Source organism: Nerophis lumbriciformis, linkage group LG37, assembly GCF_033978685.3.
Source record: "Nerophis lumbriciformis linkage group LG37, RoL_Nlum_v2.1, whole genome shotgun sequence".
Lineage (NCBI taxonomy): Eukaryota > Metazoa > Chordata > Actinopteri > Syngnathiformes > Syngnathidae > Nerophis > Nerophis lumbriciformis.
The window spans coordinates 1,045,589-1,065,000 of record NC_084584.2 but is presented as its reverse complement, the minus strand read 5'-3'; the positions used below and the strand labels follow the sequence as shown (position 1 = coordinate 1,065,000).

Sequence of the window (19,412 nt, the reverse complement as noted above, 5' to 3'; positions counted from 1 at the left end):
GAGCTGTCATTACACATTTATCAGTATTCACATTGGTCAGTAGGGGGCAGTAGGGCGTTTCTTCCCAATTGAATGCTATCACCTGCAGACCGGAAGTGTCTTGTCATTCTGATGAGCGCGACCAGTCTGTGAACAATTGAAACGTCCTGTGTGCTTTTTCCTCCTGTATAACAGGTTAGTTTTGGTGAATCAACTCACTGAATAATATCCATGTGATCTTTATAAGTTTAAGTACACATTCTGATGGTGGAGCCTAACTCTAAAGTGTTTGTGAGTTGTAGTTTGTAAATGAACACTGAAATTCAAGTATTTATTTTATTTATATATATATATATATATATATATATATATATATATATATATATATATATATATATATATATATATATATATATATATATATATATATATATATATATGTATGTGTGGGGGAAAAAATCACAAGACTATTTCATCTCTACAGGCCTGTTTCATGAGGGGGGGTTCCCTCAATCATCAGGAGATCTCCTGATGATTGAGGGAACCCCCCCTCATGAAACAGGCCTGTAGAGATGAAATAGTCTTGTGATTTTTTTCCCCACACATACATATATTGCGCTCTACTACGGTATCGAGCACTATTTTTTGGATAACCTTATTAAGACATATATATATATATATATATATATATATATATAGCTAGAATTAACTGAAAGTCAAGTATTTCTTATATATATATATATATATATATATATATATCTCTTAACCACGCCCCCGACCACGCCCCCCGACCCCCAAAAACAATAATAATAATATATATATTTTTTTTTCTTGTGCTGCCCGGTACCAATCGATCGATCCACGGACCGGTACCGGGCCGCGTACCGGTGGTTGGGGACCACTGTTTTAAGGTATTGTTGTCGGCCATTTTGTGATGTCAAAGTGTGTATACTACGAGAATAAAAGCTCATTTTTGGGTGGAAACTTTAAACAAAAATGATAACGTTTTACACTTGAAAGCGGAAGTGGTGTGTCTACTTCCGGTGTGAGCCGGCGGGCACTATGGCCGCGCGGAGAGGCCATAGTCCGTCACTAGCTTGAATGTTGGCTACCAGTCAGTCAGTCAGTTAGTCAGTCAGTTAGTTAGTTAGTCAGTCAGTTAGTCGCTAGTTAACATCGCTAGCAGCCGCGGACATTAAAGCTTCATTTACTTTCTCTTCTCCTTCAGCATGACGTTAAAGTAACACTAGTATGGCCGAGCGAGCGGGCACCGACGACGGCTTGCTGACTTCGCCCAACATTCTGCGGGATTTTACCGCGGGTTTAAGCGCCAGCGGGCCGGGGGACGTGAGCGACATGGACCCGGAAGACTCGGAGGACCCGGAGGACCCGGAGGACCCGGAGGTGTCCCTGGAGGACATCCTGGCCCTCTACAACCAGCCCATCAACGAGGAGCAAGCCTGGGCCGTCTGCTACCAGTGCTGCCGTACACTGGCGCGCAGCACACCGCGGCGGAAGGGCTCCAAGAGCGGCCGCGCTGCTGGACAGTCCCCGCGGAGGGTGGAGGGACCCGGGGACGTGAAGATCTGCAGTGACGGCACTGTTAGACTGGACCTTGAACGCAGCACAGGTACCTTCACGGCCGACATTGTTACACTGGCTGGACCTTGAACGCACCACTGGTGCCTTCACGGCCAACATTGCAATGTTGTTGTTTTCATGCAGCACACCTGCCGCATCTTACACATTGTTGTGTGCTGTCAGAACACAATAACACACAATAAATAACACACAGTAAATAACACACAAGAAATAACACACAATAAATAATATACAATAAATAACATACAATAATTAACACAATAAATAATATACAATAAATAACACACAACAAATAATATACAATAAATAACACAATAAATAACACACAATAAATAACACACAAATAACACACAACAAATAATATACAATAAACAACGCACAATAAATAACACACAATAATGCCGCGGAAATGTCAGTGTTGATCTTGCCTGATCGGTAAACAATTTAAACGTCAGAAACACAAGTAAATTAAACAACATTATTAGTAAAAAAATGTAAACAATGTAAACAGAGGCATCAATAGGCGATGTAAACAACAGATACATCAGTAAACGACGTAAACAGAGACATGAATAAACAATGTAAACAACAGGAACATCAGTAAACAACAGGAACATCAGTAAACAATGTAAACAGAAACATAAATAAACAATGTAAACAGTGACACCAGTAAACAATGTGAACAACAGGAACATCAGTAAACAAAAGGAACATCAGTAAACAGGAACATCAGTAAACAATGTAAACAGTGACATCAGTAAACAATAGGAACATCAGTAAACAGGAACATCAGTAAACAATGTAAACAACAGTGACATCAGTAAACAATAGGAACATCAGTAAACAGGAACATCAGTAAACAATGTAAACAACAGTGACATCAGTAAACAATAGGAACATCAGTAAACAATGTAAACAACAGTGACATCAGTAAACAATGTAAACAACAGGAACATCAGTAAACAATGTAAAAAACAGGAACATCAGTAAACAATGTAAACAACAGTGACACCAGTAAACTATGTAAACAACGGGAACATCAGTAAACAATGTAAACAGGAACATCAGTAAACAATGTAAACAGAAACATCAATAAACAATGTAAACAACAGTGACATCAGTAAACAACGTAAACAACAGGAACATCAGTAAACAGAAACATCAATAAATAACGTAAACAGTGACACCAGTAATCAATGTAAACAACATGAACATCAGTAAACAATGTAAACAACAGGAACATCAATAAACAATGTAAACAGGAACATCAGTAAACAATGTAAACAGAAACATCAATAAACAATGTAAACAGTGACACCAGTAAACAATGTAAACAATAGGAACATCAGTAAACAATGTAAACAACAGGAACATCAGTAAACAATGTAAACAACAGTGACATCAGTAAACAACAGGAACATCAGTAAACAGAAACATCAATAAACAATGTAAACAGTGACACCAGTAATCAATGTAAACAACAGGAACATCAGTAAACAATGTAAACAACAGGAACATCAGTAAACAATGTAAACAACAGGAACATCAATAAACAATGTAAACAGGAACATCAGTAAACAATGTAAACAACAGTGACACCAGTAAACTATGTAAACAACGGGAACATCAATAAACAATGTAAACAGTGACATCAGTAAACAATGTAAACAACAGTGACATCAGTAGACAATGCAAACAACAGTGACACCAGTAAACAATGTCAACAACAGACACCTGTAAACAACAGTGACACCAGTAAACAATGTAAACAACAGTGACACCAGTAAACAATGTAAACAACAGTGACACCAATAATCAATGTAAACAACAGGAACACCAGTAAACAATGTAAACAACAGGAACACCAGTAAACAATGTAAACAACAGGAACACCAGTAATAGATAGGTCTTTATTGTCTTTGCACGAGTACAACAAAACTTTGTTTTCAGCACAAACCCGTTCAAGATTAGACAAACAAACAGTGTACAGGGTTACAGAACAGGAACGCTGATGGGTCGCCACAAGTAAAAGATGGGGGAAAAGGTCAAACGCTGGCGAAGGATGAGTAAAAAAAATACAATCTAGACTGGGCTCCTAAGGTGGCCTAGTCTGGAGTGGGAAAACAACCTCCACAGCAAAGCACATATACATATTACAACATACATCTCTAGATATCTAGCAACAGAGGGAAGGGAGTGCGAGGTCATGATGGTAGGCCGCAGCTCTCAGGCGCTGACCATCCGTTCATCACCACTATGGGATTTGCGTAAACAATGTAAACAACAGACACCTGTAAACAACAGTGACACCAGTAAACAATTTAATTTCAGTCAACATCTCAAAGGTGCATACTTGTCTTCTCATATACACACATGTATGTATGTGTGTGTGTATGTATGTGTATATATATATATATATATATATATATATATATATGTATATATTAGGGCTGCAACTAACGATTAATTTGATAATAGATTAATCTGTCGATTATTACTTCGATTAATCAATTAATAATCGGATAAAAGAGACAAACTACATTTCTATCCTTTCCAGTATTTTATTGACAAAAAACCAGCATCCTGGCGCCATGTTCTTTCAACTTGCCAAATAAAACAAGGAAAATGTTACAAAAATGCACACTTTTGACACCCCCGCTATAGATAATAAAACATTAAATGTGATAAATCTATGGATAAAAAGCAGAGCCTGGCGACGCATGCATGTTTATCATAACTCTCTCTCTCTCTCTCTGTCTCTGCCCCTCCCTCACCAATGCTGCTGTTTGTTTTGTTTTTAACCCCTTCTTAACCCTGAACGTACATTGAAAATACAAGCAAACCTAACTCAAAATGCCGGACATTTGAGGCGTTTAAGAAACTCCGCCCTGACAGCTCCGCAAAAGAGGACATGTCGCTTTCACCGGACATGTCATCTTTTGCGTAGCTGTCAGGGCGGAGTTTCTTAAATGCCTCAAATGTCCGGCATTTTGAGTATTGTTTACACAACGTGCAGTACGCTACTTAATATGTCCGTGTGGAAACTCCTTCGGTACACCTCCACACCGAACCGAAACCCCCGTACCGAAACGGTTCGATACAAATACACGTACCATTACACCCCTATTATTATGATTGTTTCTCAGCTGTTTGTAAATGTTGCAGTTTATAAATAAAGGTTAAAAAAAATAAAATATAGCCTCAGCGCATGCGCATAGCATAGATCCAATGAATCAATGACAAAATTAATCGATTAAAATCGATTATAAAAATAGTTGGCGATTAATTTATATATATATATATATATATATATATATATATATATATATATATATACCGTATTTTCCGCACCATAAGGCGCCCTGGGTTATAAGCCGCGCCTTCAATGAACGGCATATTTCAAAACTTTGTCCACCTATAAGCCGCCCCGTGTTATAAGCCGCATCTAACTGCGCTAAAGGAATGTCAAAAAAACAGTCAGATAGGTCAGTCAAACTTTAATAATATATTAAAAACCAGCGTGATGTGGGCGCGCATGGAGTCGTATATCAACATGGACGGAGCTGCGTGAAAAAAGCCACCCGGCCTCTTCGCGTAAACTTAAACTTACCTTAACCACTCGCTCATCTTTTCTTCATCCATCCCTTCGAGTTAGCTTTTATGATGACGCCGGCTGGAAAGGTCTCTTTTGGCAAGGTCTTCCTTTTGAATATCACCATGGGTGGAAGTTTCTGGCCATTAGCATGGCAAGCTAGAACCACAGTGAAGGATGACTTCTCATTCCCTGTGGTGCGAATATTCACCGTACGTGCTCCCGTTGTATCCACAGTGCGGTTCACAGGAATATCAAAAGTCAGTGGAACCTCGTCCATGTTGATAATGTTCTCTGGCCGGATCTTTTTTTCAGCTATCTTGTTTTTACAATATGCACGGAAAGTAGCCAGCTTTTCTTGAAAGTCTTTAGGCAGTTGCTGTGAAATAGTAGTCCGTGTGCGGATGGAGAGATTGCGTCTTTTCATGAACCGGATCCCTGTCGCTTAGTAGGAGCCATTTTGTGGTCTTTACAGATGTAAACACACAAAGGAAATGAAACGTAATATCCGCGCTTCTTCTTCTTCTTCTACGCGGGCGGGTGGTTGCTTACAGTAGAAGAAGAAGCGCTTCCTGTTCTATGGGGGCGGGTGCTTACCTTGGCGGTTGCTTGCGTAGAAGAAGAAGCGCTTCCTGTTCTACCTGGAAAAAAGATGGCGGCTGTTTACCGAAGTTGCGAGACCGAAACTTTATGAAAATGAATCTTAATATTAATCCATATATAAAGCGCACCGGGTTATAAGGCGCACTGTCAGCTTTTGAGAAAATTTGTGGTTTTTAGGTGCGCCTTATAGTGCGGAAAATACGGTATATATATATATATATATATATATGTCTTAATAAGGTTATCCAAAAAATAGTGCTCGATACCGTAGCAATATATGTATGTGTGGGAAAAAAATCACAAGACTACTTCATCTCTACAGGCCTGTTTCATGAGGGGTTCCCTCAATCATCGGGAGATTTGAGGGAACCCCTCATGAAACAGGCCTGTAGAGATGAAGTAGTCTTGTGATTTTTTCCCACACATACATATATATATATATATATATATATATATATATTTATATATATATATATATATATATATATATATATATATATATACACACACATACATACATACATACATACAGTAATATAGTACTTGTTGTTGTAGTACTAATAGTAGTGTACTTCTTGTAGCAATGCAGTTGTAGTTGTGTCTGTGTGTGTATTTGATGGGCATAAAGAGTAGTACTTTCCTGAAAGTAGAAGATGTATAAATACATCCAAGTACTCTTTGGTCACAATGATGACAAATGATCACCAAATCTTTCTGAGAGTCAAACTTACTGAGTGAAGTCACCATCTAATACTTGCTCTCATTTATCTTCCTTGTTTGCTCTTTGCAGATAAATACGGATCAGCTTCCACGTCATTAGAGGTGAGTGATACACACACACACACACACACACACACACACACACACACACACACACACACACACACACACACACACACACACACACACACACACACACACACACACACACACACACACAGTTACACCTAAAACTCTGGGATTCAGACCCTCGGCACCATCTTCAAAGTAGGAGGACCGCTTTGAATGGCACGGTGGGCCATGATAAATGAAGTGAAAGCCACAATAAATGTTGTGGCTGACCACATTGACTGACATGGCGGGCCACAATAAATGATGTGACGGACCACAAAAAGAAGACATGGTGGGCCAGCAGAAATGATGTGAAGGCCACATTTATTTTGTGGCTGACCACATTGAATGAGATGGCAAGCCACAATAAATTATGTGGCACACCATGCTAATTTACGTGACAAACTGCTTTAAAATACATGGCGGGCCACATTGAATGATGTGACGGATCACAAAAGAAGACATGGCGGGCCACAAAAAAATGACGTGAAGGCCACATTTAATTTTGTGGCTGACCACATTGAATGACATGGCTGGCCACAATAAATGATGTGACGGACCACAAAAAAAAGATATGGCAGGCCACAAGAAATGACGTGGAGTCCACATACAATTTTGTGGCTGACCACATTGAATGACATGACAAGCCACAATAAATTATTTGACACACCATGCTGATTTACGTGACAAACTGCTTTAAAATACATGGCGGGCCACATTGAATGACATGGTAAGCCACAATAAATGATGTGACGGACCACAAGAAAAAAGATATGGCAAGCCACAAGAAATGATGTGAAGGCCACATTTAATTTTGTGGCTGACCACATTGAATGACATGGCAAGCCACAATAAATTATGTGACCCGCCATGCTAATTTATGTGACAAACTGCTTTAAAATATCTGGCGGGCCACATTGAATGACATGGCAGGCCACAATAAATTATTTGACACACCATGCTGATTTACGTGACAAACTGCTTTAAAATATCTGGCGGGCCACAATAAATGATGTGACGGACCACAAAAAAAAGATATGGCAGGCCACAAGAAATAACGTGAAGGCACATTTAATTTTGTGGCTGACCACATTGAATGACATGGCGGGCCACTGTAAATGATGTGATGGACCACAAGAACTGACGTGAAGGCCACTTAAAATTTTGTGGCTGACCACATTGAATGACATGGCAAGCCACGATAAATGATGTGACGGACCAAAAAAAAAAGATATGGCAGGCCACAAGAAATGATGTGAAGGCCACATAATTTTGTGGCTGACCACATTGAATGATATGGTGGGCCACAATACATTTTATAATGGACCACGATAAATGACGTGAAGGCCACATTAATTTTGTGGCTGACCACATTGAATGACATGGCAAGCCACAATAAATGATGTGACGGACCACAAGAAAAAAGATATGGCAGGCCACAAGAAATGACGTGAAGGCCACATTTAATTTTGTGGCTGACCACGTTGAATGAGATGGTGGGCCACAATAAATTATGTGACACACTGTGCTAATTTATGTGACAAACTGCTTTAAAATATCTGGCGGGCCACTTTGAATGATATGGCAGGCCACAATAAATGATGTGACGGACCTCTAAAAAAAAATATATGGCAGGCCACGAGAAATAACGTGAAGGCACATTTAATTTTGTGGCTGACCACATTGAATGACATGGCGGGCCACAATAAATGATGTGATGGACCACAAGAAATGACGTGAAGGCCACATAAAATTTTGTGGCTGACCACATTGAATGACATGGCAAGCCACAATAAATGATGTGACGGACCAAAAAAATAATAATATGGCAGGCCACAAAAATGATGTGAAGGCCACATAATTTTGTGGCTGACCACATTGAATGACATGGTGAGCCACAATAAATTTTATGATGGACCACAATAAATGACGTGAAGGTCACATTCAATTTTGTGGCTGACCACATTGAATGACATGGCAAGCCACAATAAATGATGTGACGGACCACAAGAAAAAAAACATGGCAGGCCACAAGAAATGACGTGAAGGCCACATTTAATTTTGTGGCTGACCACATTGAATGACATGGCGGGCCACAATAAATGATGTGACACACTGCTAATTTATGTGACAAACTGCTTTAAAATACATGGCGGGCCACGTTGAATGACATGGCAAGCCACAATAAATGATGTGACAGACCACAAGAAAAAAGATATGGCAGGCCACAAGAAATGACGTGAAGGCCACATTTAATTTTGTGGCTAACCACATTGAATGACATGGCGGGCCACGATAAATGATGTGATGGACCACATGAAATGATGTGAAGGCCACATTTAATTTTGTGGCTGACCACATTGAATGACATGGCAAGCCACAATAAATTATGTGACACACCATGCTAATTTATGTGACAAACTGCTTTAAAATATCTGGCATTCCACATTGAATGACATGGCGGGCCACAATAAATGATGTGACGGACCACAAAAAAAAGATATGGCAGGCCACAAGAAATTATGTGAAGGCCACATTTAATTTTGTGGCTGACCACATTGAATGATATGGCAAGCCACAATAAATTATGTGACACACCATGCTAATTTATGTGACAAACTGCTTTAAAATATCTGGCGGGCCACATTGAATGACATGGCGGGCCACAATAAATGATGTGACGGATCACAAAAAAAAGATATGGCAGGCCACAAGAAATAACGTGAAGGCACATTTAATTTTGTGGCTGACCACATTGAATGACATGGCGGGCCACAATAAATCATGTGATGGACCACAAGAAATGACGTGAAGGCCACATAAAATTTTGTGGCTGACCACGTTGAATGACATGGCAAGCCACGATAAATGATGTGACGGACCAAAAAAAAAAGATATGGCAGGCCACAAGAAATGATGTGAAGGCCACATAATTTTGTGGCTGACCACATTGAATGACATGGTGAGCCACAATAAATTTTATGATGGACCACAATAAATGACGTGAAGGTCACATTAAATTTTGTGGCTGACCACATTGAATGACATGGCAAGCCACAATAAATGATGTGACGGACCACAAGAAAAAAGATATGGCAGGCCACGAAATGACATGAAGGCCACATTTAATTTTGTGGCTGTCCACATTGAATGACATGGTGGGCCACAATAAATGATGTGACACACTGTGCTAATTTATGTGACAAACTGCTTTCAAATACATGGCGGGCCACATTGAATGAGATGGCATGCCACAATAAATGATGTGACGGACCACATGAAATGATGTAATGGACCACCTTAAATGATGTGGCAGACCACATGAAATGATGTAATGGACCACCTTAAATGATGTGGCGGACCACATGAAATGATGTAATGGACCACCTTAAATGACGTGGCGGACCACATGAAATGATGTAATGGACCACCTTAAATGATGTGGCAGACCACATGAAATGATGTAATGGACACACTGTATAACAGCAAATTATAAACTGGTACACTGTATAACAGCAAATTATTAAACTGGTACACTGTATAACAGCAAATTATAAACTGGTACACTGTATAACAGCAAATTATTAAACTGGTACACTGTAAAACAGCAAATTATAAACTGGTACACTGTATAACAGCAAATTATAAACTGGTACACTTTATAACAGCAAATTATAAACTGGTACACTGTATAACAGCAAATTATTAAACTGGTACACTGTATAACAGCAAATTATAAACTGGTACACTGTATAACAGCAAATGATAAACTGGTACACTGTATAACAGCAAATTATAAACTGGTACACTGTATAACAGCAAATTATAAACTGGTACACTTTATAACAGCAAATTATAAACTGGTACACTGTATAACAGCAAATTATTAAACTGGTACACTGTATAACAGCAAATTATAAACTGGTACACTGTATAACAGCAAATGATAAACTGGTACACTGTATAACAGCAAATTATAAACTGGTACACTGTATAACAGCAAATTATAAACTGGTACACTGTATAACAGCAAATTATTAAACTGGTACACTGTATAACAGCAAATTATTAAACTGGTACACTGTATAACAGCAAATTATAAACTGGTACACTGTATAACAGCAAATTATTAAACTGGTACACTGTATAACAGCAAATTATTAAACTGGTACACTGTATAACAGCAAATTATTAAACTGGTACACTGTATAACAGCAAATTATAAACTGGTACACTGTATAACAGCAAATTATTAAACTGGTACACTGTATAACAGCAAATTATTAAACTGGTACACTGTATAACAGCAAATTATGGCCCATTGCATAAGGACTCCCTTTGGGAGTCTTTCTGCAATGGGACATAAGGACCTATTGAATTTGTAAGGTTTTATTATTATTATTCTTCCGCAACTTTGCGCTGTAATTTGACCCCCTTAGCATGCTTCAAAACTCACCAAATTTTACACACACATCAGTAATATACGGCAAAACTTTTTCTCAAAAAACCAAACCCCAAAACTCAAAATTGCGCTCTAGCGCCCCCTAGAAAGAAAACTGCTTATAACTCCCAGTACGAATGTTGTAGAGACATGAAACAAAAACCTCTATGTAGGTCTTACTTAGACCTCCTTTTCATTAATTAATTTCCTCGGGCAAAAATCAACAGGACGTTGGCAATTCCCCCTTCAAGACAAAAAAAGTACTAAAAACAGTAACTTTTGCCTCTTTGAGCTGTATTTTCACCCTCTTAACATGCTTCAAAACTCACCAAACTGAACGCACACATCAGGACTGGCAAAAATTGCGATCTAATAAAAAAAACCTAACACCAAATCTCAAAATTGCGCTCAATTTTTGAATAAAACGCAGAAAAAACTGCTCCTCGGAAGAAAAAAATGACAAAACTGCCTGTAACTCTCACTGGGAAGGTCGGAGAGACATGAAACAAAAACCTCTATGTAGGTCTTACTTAGACCTACTTTTCATTAATTAATTTCCTCGGGCAAAAATCAACAGGACGTTGGCAATTCCCCCTTCAAGACAAACAAGTACTAAAAACAGTCACTTTTGCCTCTTTGAGCTGTATTTTCACCCTCTTAACATGCTTCAAAACTCACCAAACTGAACACACACATCAGGACTGGCAACAATTGCGATCTAATAAAAAAACCTAACACCAAATCTCAAAATTGCGCTCTAAAACGCAGAAAAAACCGCTCCTCGGAAGAAAATAATGACAAAACTGCCTGTAACTCCCACTGGGAAGGTCGGAGAGACATGAAACAAAAACCTCTATGTAGGTCTCACTTAGACCTACATTTCATATATTGACAACCCCCAGCAAAAATCAACAGGAAGTTTGCAATTCCCCCTTCAAAACAATTTTTTTTTATAAACCGGTCACTTCTCTTCAAACATTATCTCCTCTGAGCGCGTTTGTCATATTAGCTTCAAAATAACACAGGAGAGAGATTGAACCCTTCCAAATAAAAGTTATCGAAATAATTTTTCTAACTGCTCCGGTTTTGATTTTATGAGCCTTCAAAGAACCGCTGCGCTGCTGTTTTTTTTAAGATGGCTGCTTAAAAGCAGGCAGCACCAACGTGCCCACACAATGCAGACAAGGTAGGTACACTAGACAAAAGTCTTGGGACACTTCAGACTAAAAGTAGACAAAAGTATTGGGACACTTAGGACTATCACTGGACAAAAGTATTGGGACATTTAGGACTAGCACCTGCCAAATATGCGAGCCCGACCAACGCTGCTTGCAGCTTTAATTATTATTGTTATTACTACTCCTAGAACAATAACTTCCAAGCCCTAAATGTCATCTTGTGTGTCCCTCTTCTTGTATACATGATCTATGACAGCACCTTAAACACTTCATTATTAGTATAACACCTTGAGACACCTTGTTGTGTGTCTGTGTGTGTGTGTGTGTGTGTATATAACATATAACTAGCAGCACAACTTCAACAGCTTTTCGTGTTTACCCTCTCAATCATGTGATTGCTGACGTGCCGCGTTCCTGACAGAATTTTCACACCTTCATCTGACACCCATGATCACACACACACACACACACACACACGCACACACACACACGCACACACACATACACACCCACTCCAATGCTAAAGCTGAACTGAAAGGCTGATGGAATGTAGAATGAATGTAGGAATGGTTTGAATGTAGGAATGGTTTGAATGTTGACCAGCTAACACTGAACTGGAATGCTCGTGGACTGTAGAAATGATCGGGAAGGTTTTTAAAATAGTTTAAAAGTAAAACGCGGTTTGAAAGTCGGAAGAGCTGAATCTGGAAATGCTAAATGTTAGTATGGTTAGACAAGTTAGCAGCCTTCCAAGAGGGTACACAGTAACAGAATGCGTGAATATTTCATCTAAATGTATAACATCAGCTACAATGCTAGCATACAAAGCTAACATGCTAACAGGGGGACAGCTAGCATACTTCTAAGATGGCACCAAGTAAGGAAATCTGTGTTTATTTGGTTAAAAAGTACAAAGCTAGCTAAGATTCTAGCTAAAATGCTAGCATGGAATATGAGCTTGCTTGCATTAGCATGGTAACAAGGGAACAGCAAGCATACTTCTAAGATAGCACCAAGTAACGAAATCCATGATAATTATGTTAAAACGTACACAATTATCTAAAATGTTAACATAAAACGTTAGCGTGCTAACGTTTACATGCTAGCATTAACATGCCAACAGGTGGAGGGCTAGCATATATCTACGATGGCGCCAAGTGCCGTAATCCATGATTATTAGCTTATAAAGTACGAAATTAGCTAAAATTCTATCATAAAATATAAGGGTGCTAATGTTCACATGCTAGCGTTCACATGCTAACATTAGCATGCAACAGGTGGAGGGCTAGCACACTTTTAAGATGGCGCCAAGTACCGGAATCCATGATCATTAGGTTGAAAAGTAAGAAGTTTGCTAAAATGCTAGCATATAATGTTAGCATGCTAACATCAGCATGGTAACAGGGGACACATACTTCTAAGATGGCACCAAGTAACAAAATCCATGATAATTAGGTTAAAACGTACAAAATGATCTAAAATGTTAACATAAAATGTTAGCGTGCTAACGTTTACATGCTAACATTAACATGCCAACAGGTGGAGGGCTAGCATATATATATATACATACGATGGCGCCAAGTGCCGGAATCCATGATTATTAGGTTAAAATGTCCTAAATTAGCTCAAATTCTATCATAAAACTTTAGCGCGGTAACGTTCACATGCTAATGTTAGCATGCAACAGGTGGAGGGCTAGGGTTAAGTACCGGATTCAATGATTACTAGGTTGAAAAGTAAGAAGTTGGCTAAAATGTTAGCATGCTAACATCAACATGCTAACAGGGAACGCATAGTTCTAAGATGGCACCAATTAACGAAATCCATGATAATTAGGTTAAAACGTACAAAATAAACTGAAATGTTAACATAAAACGTTAGCGTGCTAACATTTACATGCTAGCATTAACATGCCAACAGGTGGAGGGCTAGCATATTTCTACGATGGCGCCAAGTGCCGTAATCCATGATTATTAGCTTATAAAGTACGAAATTAGCTAAAATTCTATCATAAAATATAAGGGCGCTAATGTTCACATGCTAACATTCATATGCTAACATTAGCATGCAACAGGTGGAGGGCTAGCACACTTTTAAGATGGCGCCAAGTACCGGAATCCATGATTATTAAGTTGAAAAGTAAGAAGTTTGCTAAAATGCTAGCATATAATGTTAGCATGCTAACATCAACATTGTTACAGGGGACACATACTTCTAAGATGGCACCAAGTAACAAAATCCATGATAATTAGGTTAAAACGTACAAAATGACCTAAAATGTTAACATAAAATGTTAGCGTGCTAACGTTTACATGCTAACATTAACATGCCAACAGGTGGAGGGCTAGCATATATATATATATATACATACGATGGCGCCAAGTACCGGAATCCATGATTATTAGGTTGAAAAGTAAGAAGTTTGCTAAAATGCTAGCATATAATGTTAGCATGCTAACATCAACGTGGTAACAGGGGACACATACTTCTAAGATGGCAGCAAGTAACAAAATCCATGATAATTAGGTTAAAACGTACAAAATTATCTAAAATGTTAACATAAAATGTTAGCGTGCTAACGTTTACATGCTAACATTAACATGCCAACAGGTGGAGGGCTAGCATATATATACATACGATGGCGCCAAGTGCCGGAATCCATGATTATTAGGTTAAAATGTCCTAAATTAGCTAAAATTCTATCATAAAACTTTAGCGCGGTAACATTCACATGCTAATGTTAGCATGCAACAGGTGGAGGGCTAGCGTTAAGTACCGGATTCAATGATTACTAGGTTGAAAAGTAAGAAGTCGGCTAAAATGTTAGCATGCTAACATCAACATGCTAACAGGGAACGCATAGTTCTAAGATGGCACCAAGTAAGGAAATCTATGTTTAGTTGGTTAAAAAGTACAATGCTAGCATAAAACAATGAGCATGGTAGCAAGGGAACAGCAAGCGTACTTCTAAGATGACACCAAGTAACGAAATCTGTGTTTATTTGGTTAAAAAGTACAAAGCTAGCTAAGATTCTAGCTAAAATGCTAGCATGGAATATGAGCTTGCTTGCATTAGCATGGTAACAAGGGAACAGCAAGCATACTTCTAAGATAGCACCAAGTAACGAAATCCATGATGATTATGTTAAAACGTACACAATTATCTAAAATGTTAACATAAAACGTTAGCGTGCTAACGTTTACATGCTAGCATTAACATGCCAACAGGTGGAGGGCTAGCATATATCTACGATGGCGCCAAGTGCCGTAATCCATGATTATTAGCTTATAAAGTACGAAATTAGCTAAAATTCTATCATAAAATAGAAGGGTGCTAATGTTCACATGCTAACGTTCACATGCTAACATTAGCATGCAACAGGTGGAGGGCTAGCACACTTTTAAGATGGCGCCAAGTACCGGAATCCATGATTATTACGTTGAAAAGTAAGAAGTTTGCTAAAATACTAGCATATAATGTTAGCATGCTAACATCAACATGGTAACAGGGGACACATACTTCTAAGATAGCACCAAGTAACAAAATCCATGATAATTAGGTTAAAACGTACAAAATTATCTAAAATGTTAACATAAAATGTTAGCGTGCTAACGTTTACATGCTAACATTAACATGCCAACAGGTGGAGGGCTAGCATATATATACATACGATGGCGCCAAGTGCCGGAATCCATGATTATTAGGTTAAAATGTCCTAAATTAGCTCAAATGCTATCATAAAACTTTAGCGCGGTAACGTTCACATGCTAATGTTAGCATGCAACAGGTGGAGGGCTAGCGTTAAGTACTGGATTCCATGATTACTAGGTTGAAAAGTAAGAAGTTGGCTAAAATGTTAGCATGCTAACATCAACATGCTAACAGGGGACGCATAGTTCTAAGATGGCACCAATTAACGAAATCCATGATAATTAGGTTAAAACGTACAAAATAAACTGAAATGTTAACATAAAACGTTAGCGTGCTAACGTTTACATGCTAGCATTAACATGCCAATAGGTGGAGGGCTAGCATATTTCTGTCAGGTCTATGTTAGTGCTTGACTCAGTCATTCTGTCAGGTCTATGTTAGTGCTTGACTCAGTCATTCTGTCAGGTCTACGTTAGTGCTTGACTCAGTCATTCTGTCAGGTCTACGTTAGTGCTTGACTCGGTCATTCTGTCAGGTCTACGTTAGTGCTTGACTCAGTCATTCTGTCAGGTCTATGTTAGTGCTTGACTCAGTCATTCTGTCAGGTCTATGTTAGTGCTTGACTCAGTCATTCTGTCAGGTCTATGTTAGTGCTTGACTCAGTCATTCTGTCAGGTCTACGTTAGTGCTTGACTCAGTCATTCTGTCAGGTCTATGTTAGTGCTTGACTCAGTCATTTTGTCAAGTCTACGTTAGTGCTTGACTCAGTCATTCTGTCAGGTCTAGGTTAGTGCTTGACTCGGTCATTCTGTCAGGTCTACGTTAGTGCTTGACTCAGTAATTCTGTCAGGTCTACGTTAGTGCTTGACTCAGTCATTCTGTCAGGTCTACGTTAGTGCTTGACTCAGTCATTCTGTCAGGTCTACGTTAGTGCTTGACTCAGTCATTCTGTCAGGTCTATGTTAGTGCTTGACTCAGTCATTCTGTCAGGTCTATGTTAATGCTTGACTCAGTCATTCTGTCAGGTCTATGTTAGTGCTTGACTCAGTCATTCTGTCAGGTCTATGTTAGTGCTTGACTCAGTCATTCTGTCAGGTCTATGTTAGTGCTTGACTCAGTCATTCTGTCAGGTCTATGTTAGTGCTTGACTCAGTCATTCTGTCAGATCTATGTTAGTGCTTGACTCAGTCATTCTGTCAGGTCTATGTTAGTGCTTGACTCAGTCATTCTGTCAGGTCTATGTTAGTGCTTGACTCAGTCATTCTGTCAGGTCTATGTTAGTGCTTGACTCAGTCATTCTGTCAGGTCTATGTTAGTGCTTGACTCAGTCATTCTGTCAGGTCTATGTTAGTGCTTGACTCAGTCATTCTGTCAGGTCTATGTTAGTGCTTGACTCTTGTGTCATTCACTTGGCCTGGGTGTGGAATCAACCGTTCTGCTCAGTCACCTTTGGAAAATGAGTCAGAAGCGTCAAACAAGTTTTAGTGATCACACTCCTTGCTCCCTTCTCTTCTAATGGCCAAAGACTTGATGATAGTCCTCTAGGTTCTTAGTCCAAGGCAAAAGGACTTTAAAAGCAGCAAATACACTTTACACCTTAAGTAGAAAGTCAAACACAGCTCAAAAAAAGGTAAATAATAGGTGATATAAGAAATGTAGAAGGTAAAACAAGGTAGAAGACGGTCAAAGTAGATCAATAAAAGGTAAAAGAAGGTAAGTAGAAATTAAAATACAGTAAAAGAAGGTGAAATAAGAAATGTAGAAGATAAGAAATATCACTTTCATGTCCCTAAACCAATCTGTGGAAAATAGGTCATTGTGTGGTCGGCTTTGTCTGTTGGACGTGACAAGTCCACTAACTTAGTCCATCAAGTTCACTAACTTAGTCCAGCAAGTCCACTAACTGAGTCCATCAAGTCCACTAACTTAGTCCAGTGTGACATGACTTAGGCCCAGTGTGACATGACACATGAGACCTGTAATAGTGGAGTTGAGAAAGACTTAGTCCAGCAAGTCCACTAACTTAGTCCAGCAAGTCCACTAACTTAGTCCAGTGTGACATGACTTAGGCCCAGTGTGACATGACAAATGAGACCTGTAATAGTGGAGTTGAGAAAGACTTAGTCCAGCAAGTCCACTAACTTAGTCCATCAAGTTCACTAACTTAGTCCAGCAAGTCCACTAACTTAGTCCATCAAGTCCACTAACTTAGTCCAGTGTGACATGACTTAGGCCCAGTGTGACATGACACATGAGACCTGTAATAGTGGAGTTGAGAAAGACTTAGTCCAGCAAGTCCACTAACTTAGTCCAGCAAGTCCACTAACTTAGTCCAGTGTGACATGACTTAGGCCAGTGGTTCTCAAACTTTTTTTGTCATCCCCCACTTTGGACAAGGGGGAGTTTTCAAGCCCCACCTGCCCCCATCGCCCCAACAGAGCGCTAATGCCAAGCTTTAACATTTTAAAATGTATTGAACATCAAGTTGTATACATTCGAACTCAATAACATAAAATAACATTAAGTTCAATAATAAATAAAATAACTGTGCAGCTGTGGTATAACTTGCATCAAGTTCAATAATAAATAAAATAACTTCCATCAAGTTCAATAATAAATAAAACAAAAGTATTATAACTTGCATCAAGTTCAATAATAAATCAAAAAAACTGTTATAACTTGCATCAAGTTCAATAATAAATCAAAAAAGTGTTATAACTTGCATCACGTTCAATAATAAATCAAAAAAAGTGTTATAACTTGCATCAAGTTCAATAATAAATCAAATAAAAGTGTTATAACTTGCATCAAGTTCAATAATAAATCAAAAAAAGTGTTATAACTTGCATCACGTTCAATAATAAATCAAAAAAAGTGTTATAACTTGCATCAAGTTCAATAATAAATCAAATAAAAGTGTTATAACTTGCATCAAGTTCAATAATAAATAAAAAAAAGTGTTATAACGTGCATCAAGTTCAATAATAAATCAAAAAGTGTTATAACTTGCATCAAGTTCAATAATAAATCAAAAAGTGTTATAACTTGCATCAAGTTCAATAATAAATCAAATAACTTGCATCAAGTTCAATGATAAATCAAAAAGTGTTATAACTTGCATCAAGTTCAATAATAAATCAAATAACTTGCATCAAGTTCAATAATAAATAAAACAAAAGTGTTATAACTTGCATCAAGTTCAATAATAAATCAAAAAGTGTTATAACTTGCATCAAGTTCAATAATAAATCAAATAACTTGCATCAAGTTCAATAATAAATAAAACAAAAGTGTTATAACTTGCATCAAGTTCAATAATAAATCACATAAAAGTGTTATAACTTGCATCAAGTTCAATAATACATCAAATAACTTGCATCAAGTTCAATAATAAGTCAAAAAAAGTGTTATAACTTGCATCAAGTTCAATAATAAATAAAACAAAAGTGTTATAACTTGCATCAAGTTCAATAATAAATCAAACAAGTGTTATAACTTGCATCAAGTTCAATAATAAATCAAAAAAAGTGTTAT

General features: G+C 38.2%; 1 protein-coding gene across 3 annotated transcripts in view; it reads left to right on the top strand.

Moving 5' to 3' along the window:
• The first annotated feature begins 1,045 nt into the window (after window positions 1–1,045).
• LOC133577438 (protein spire homolog 1-like) overlaps window positions 1,046–19,412 on the top strand; it is an 87,184-nt gene continuing 68,817 nt past the window's right edge. For 2 of the 3 annotated variants that reach the window (XM_072912589.1, XM_072912588.1), the window contains exons 1-2: window positions 1,046–1,609; window positions 6,567–6,598. In XM_072912589.1, coding sequence (XP_072768690.1) covers window positions 1,231–1,609; window positions 6,567–6,598 — 411 coding nt within the window. In that variant the 5' untranslated portion in view covers window positions 1,046–1,230. The remainder of the gene's footprint in view (window positions 1,610–6,566; window positions 6,599–19,412) is intronic. The other variant, XM_072912590.1, reaches the window with a different exon arrangement.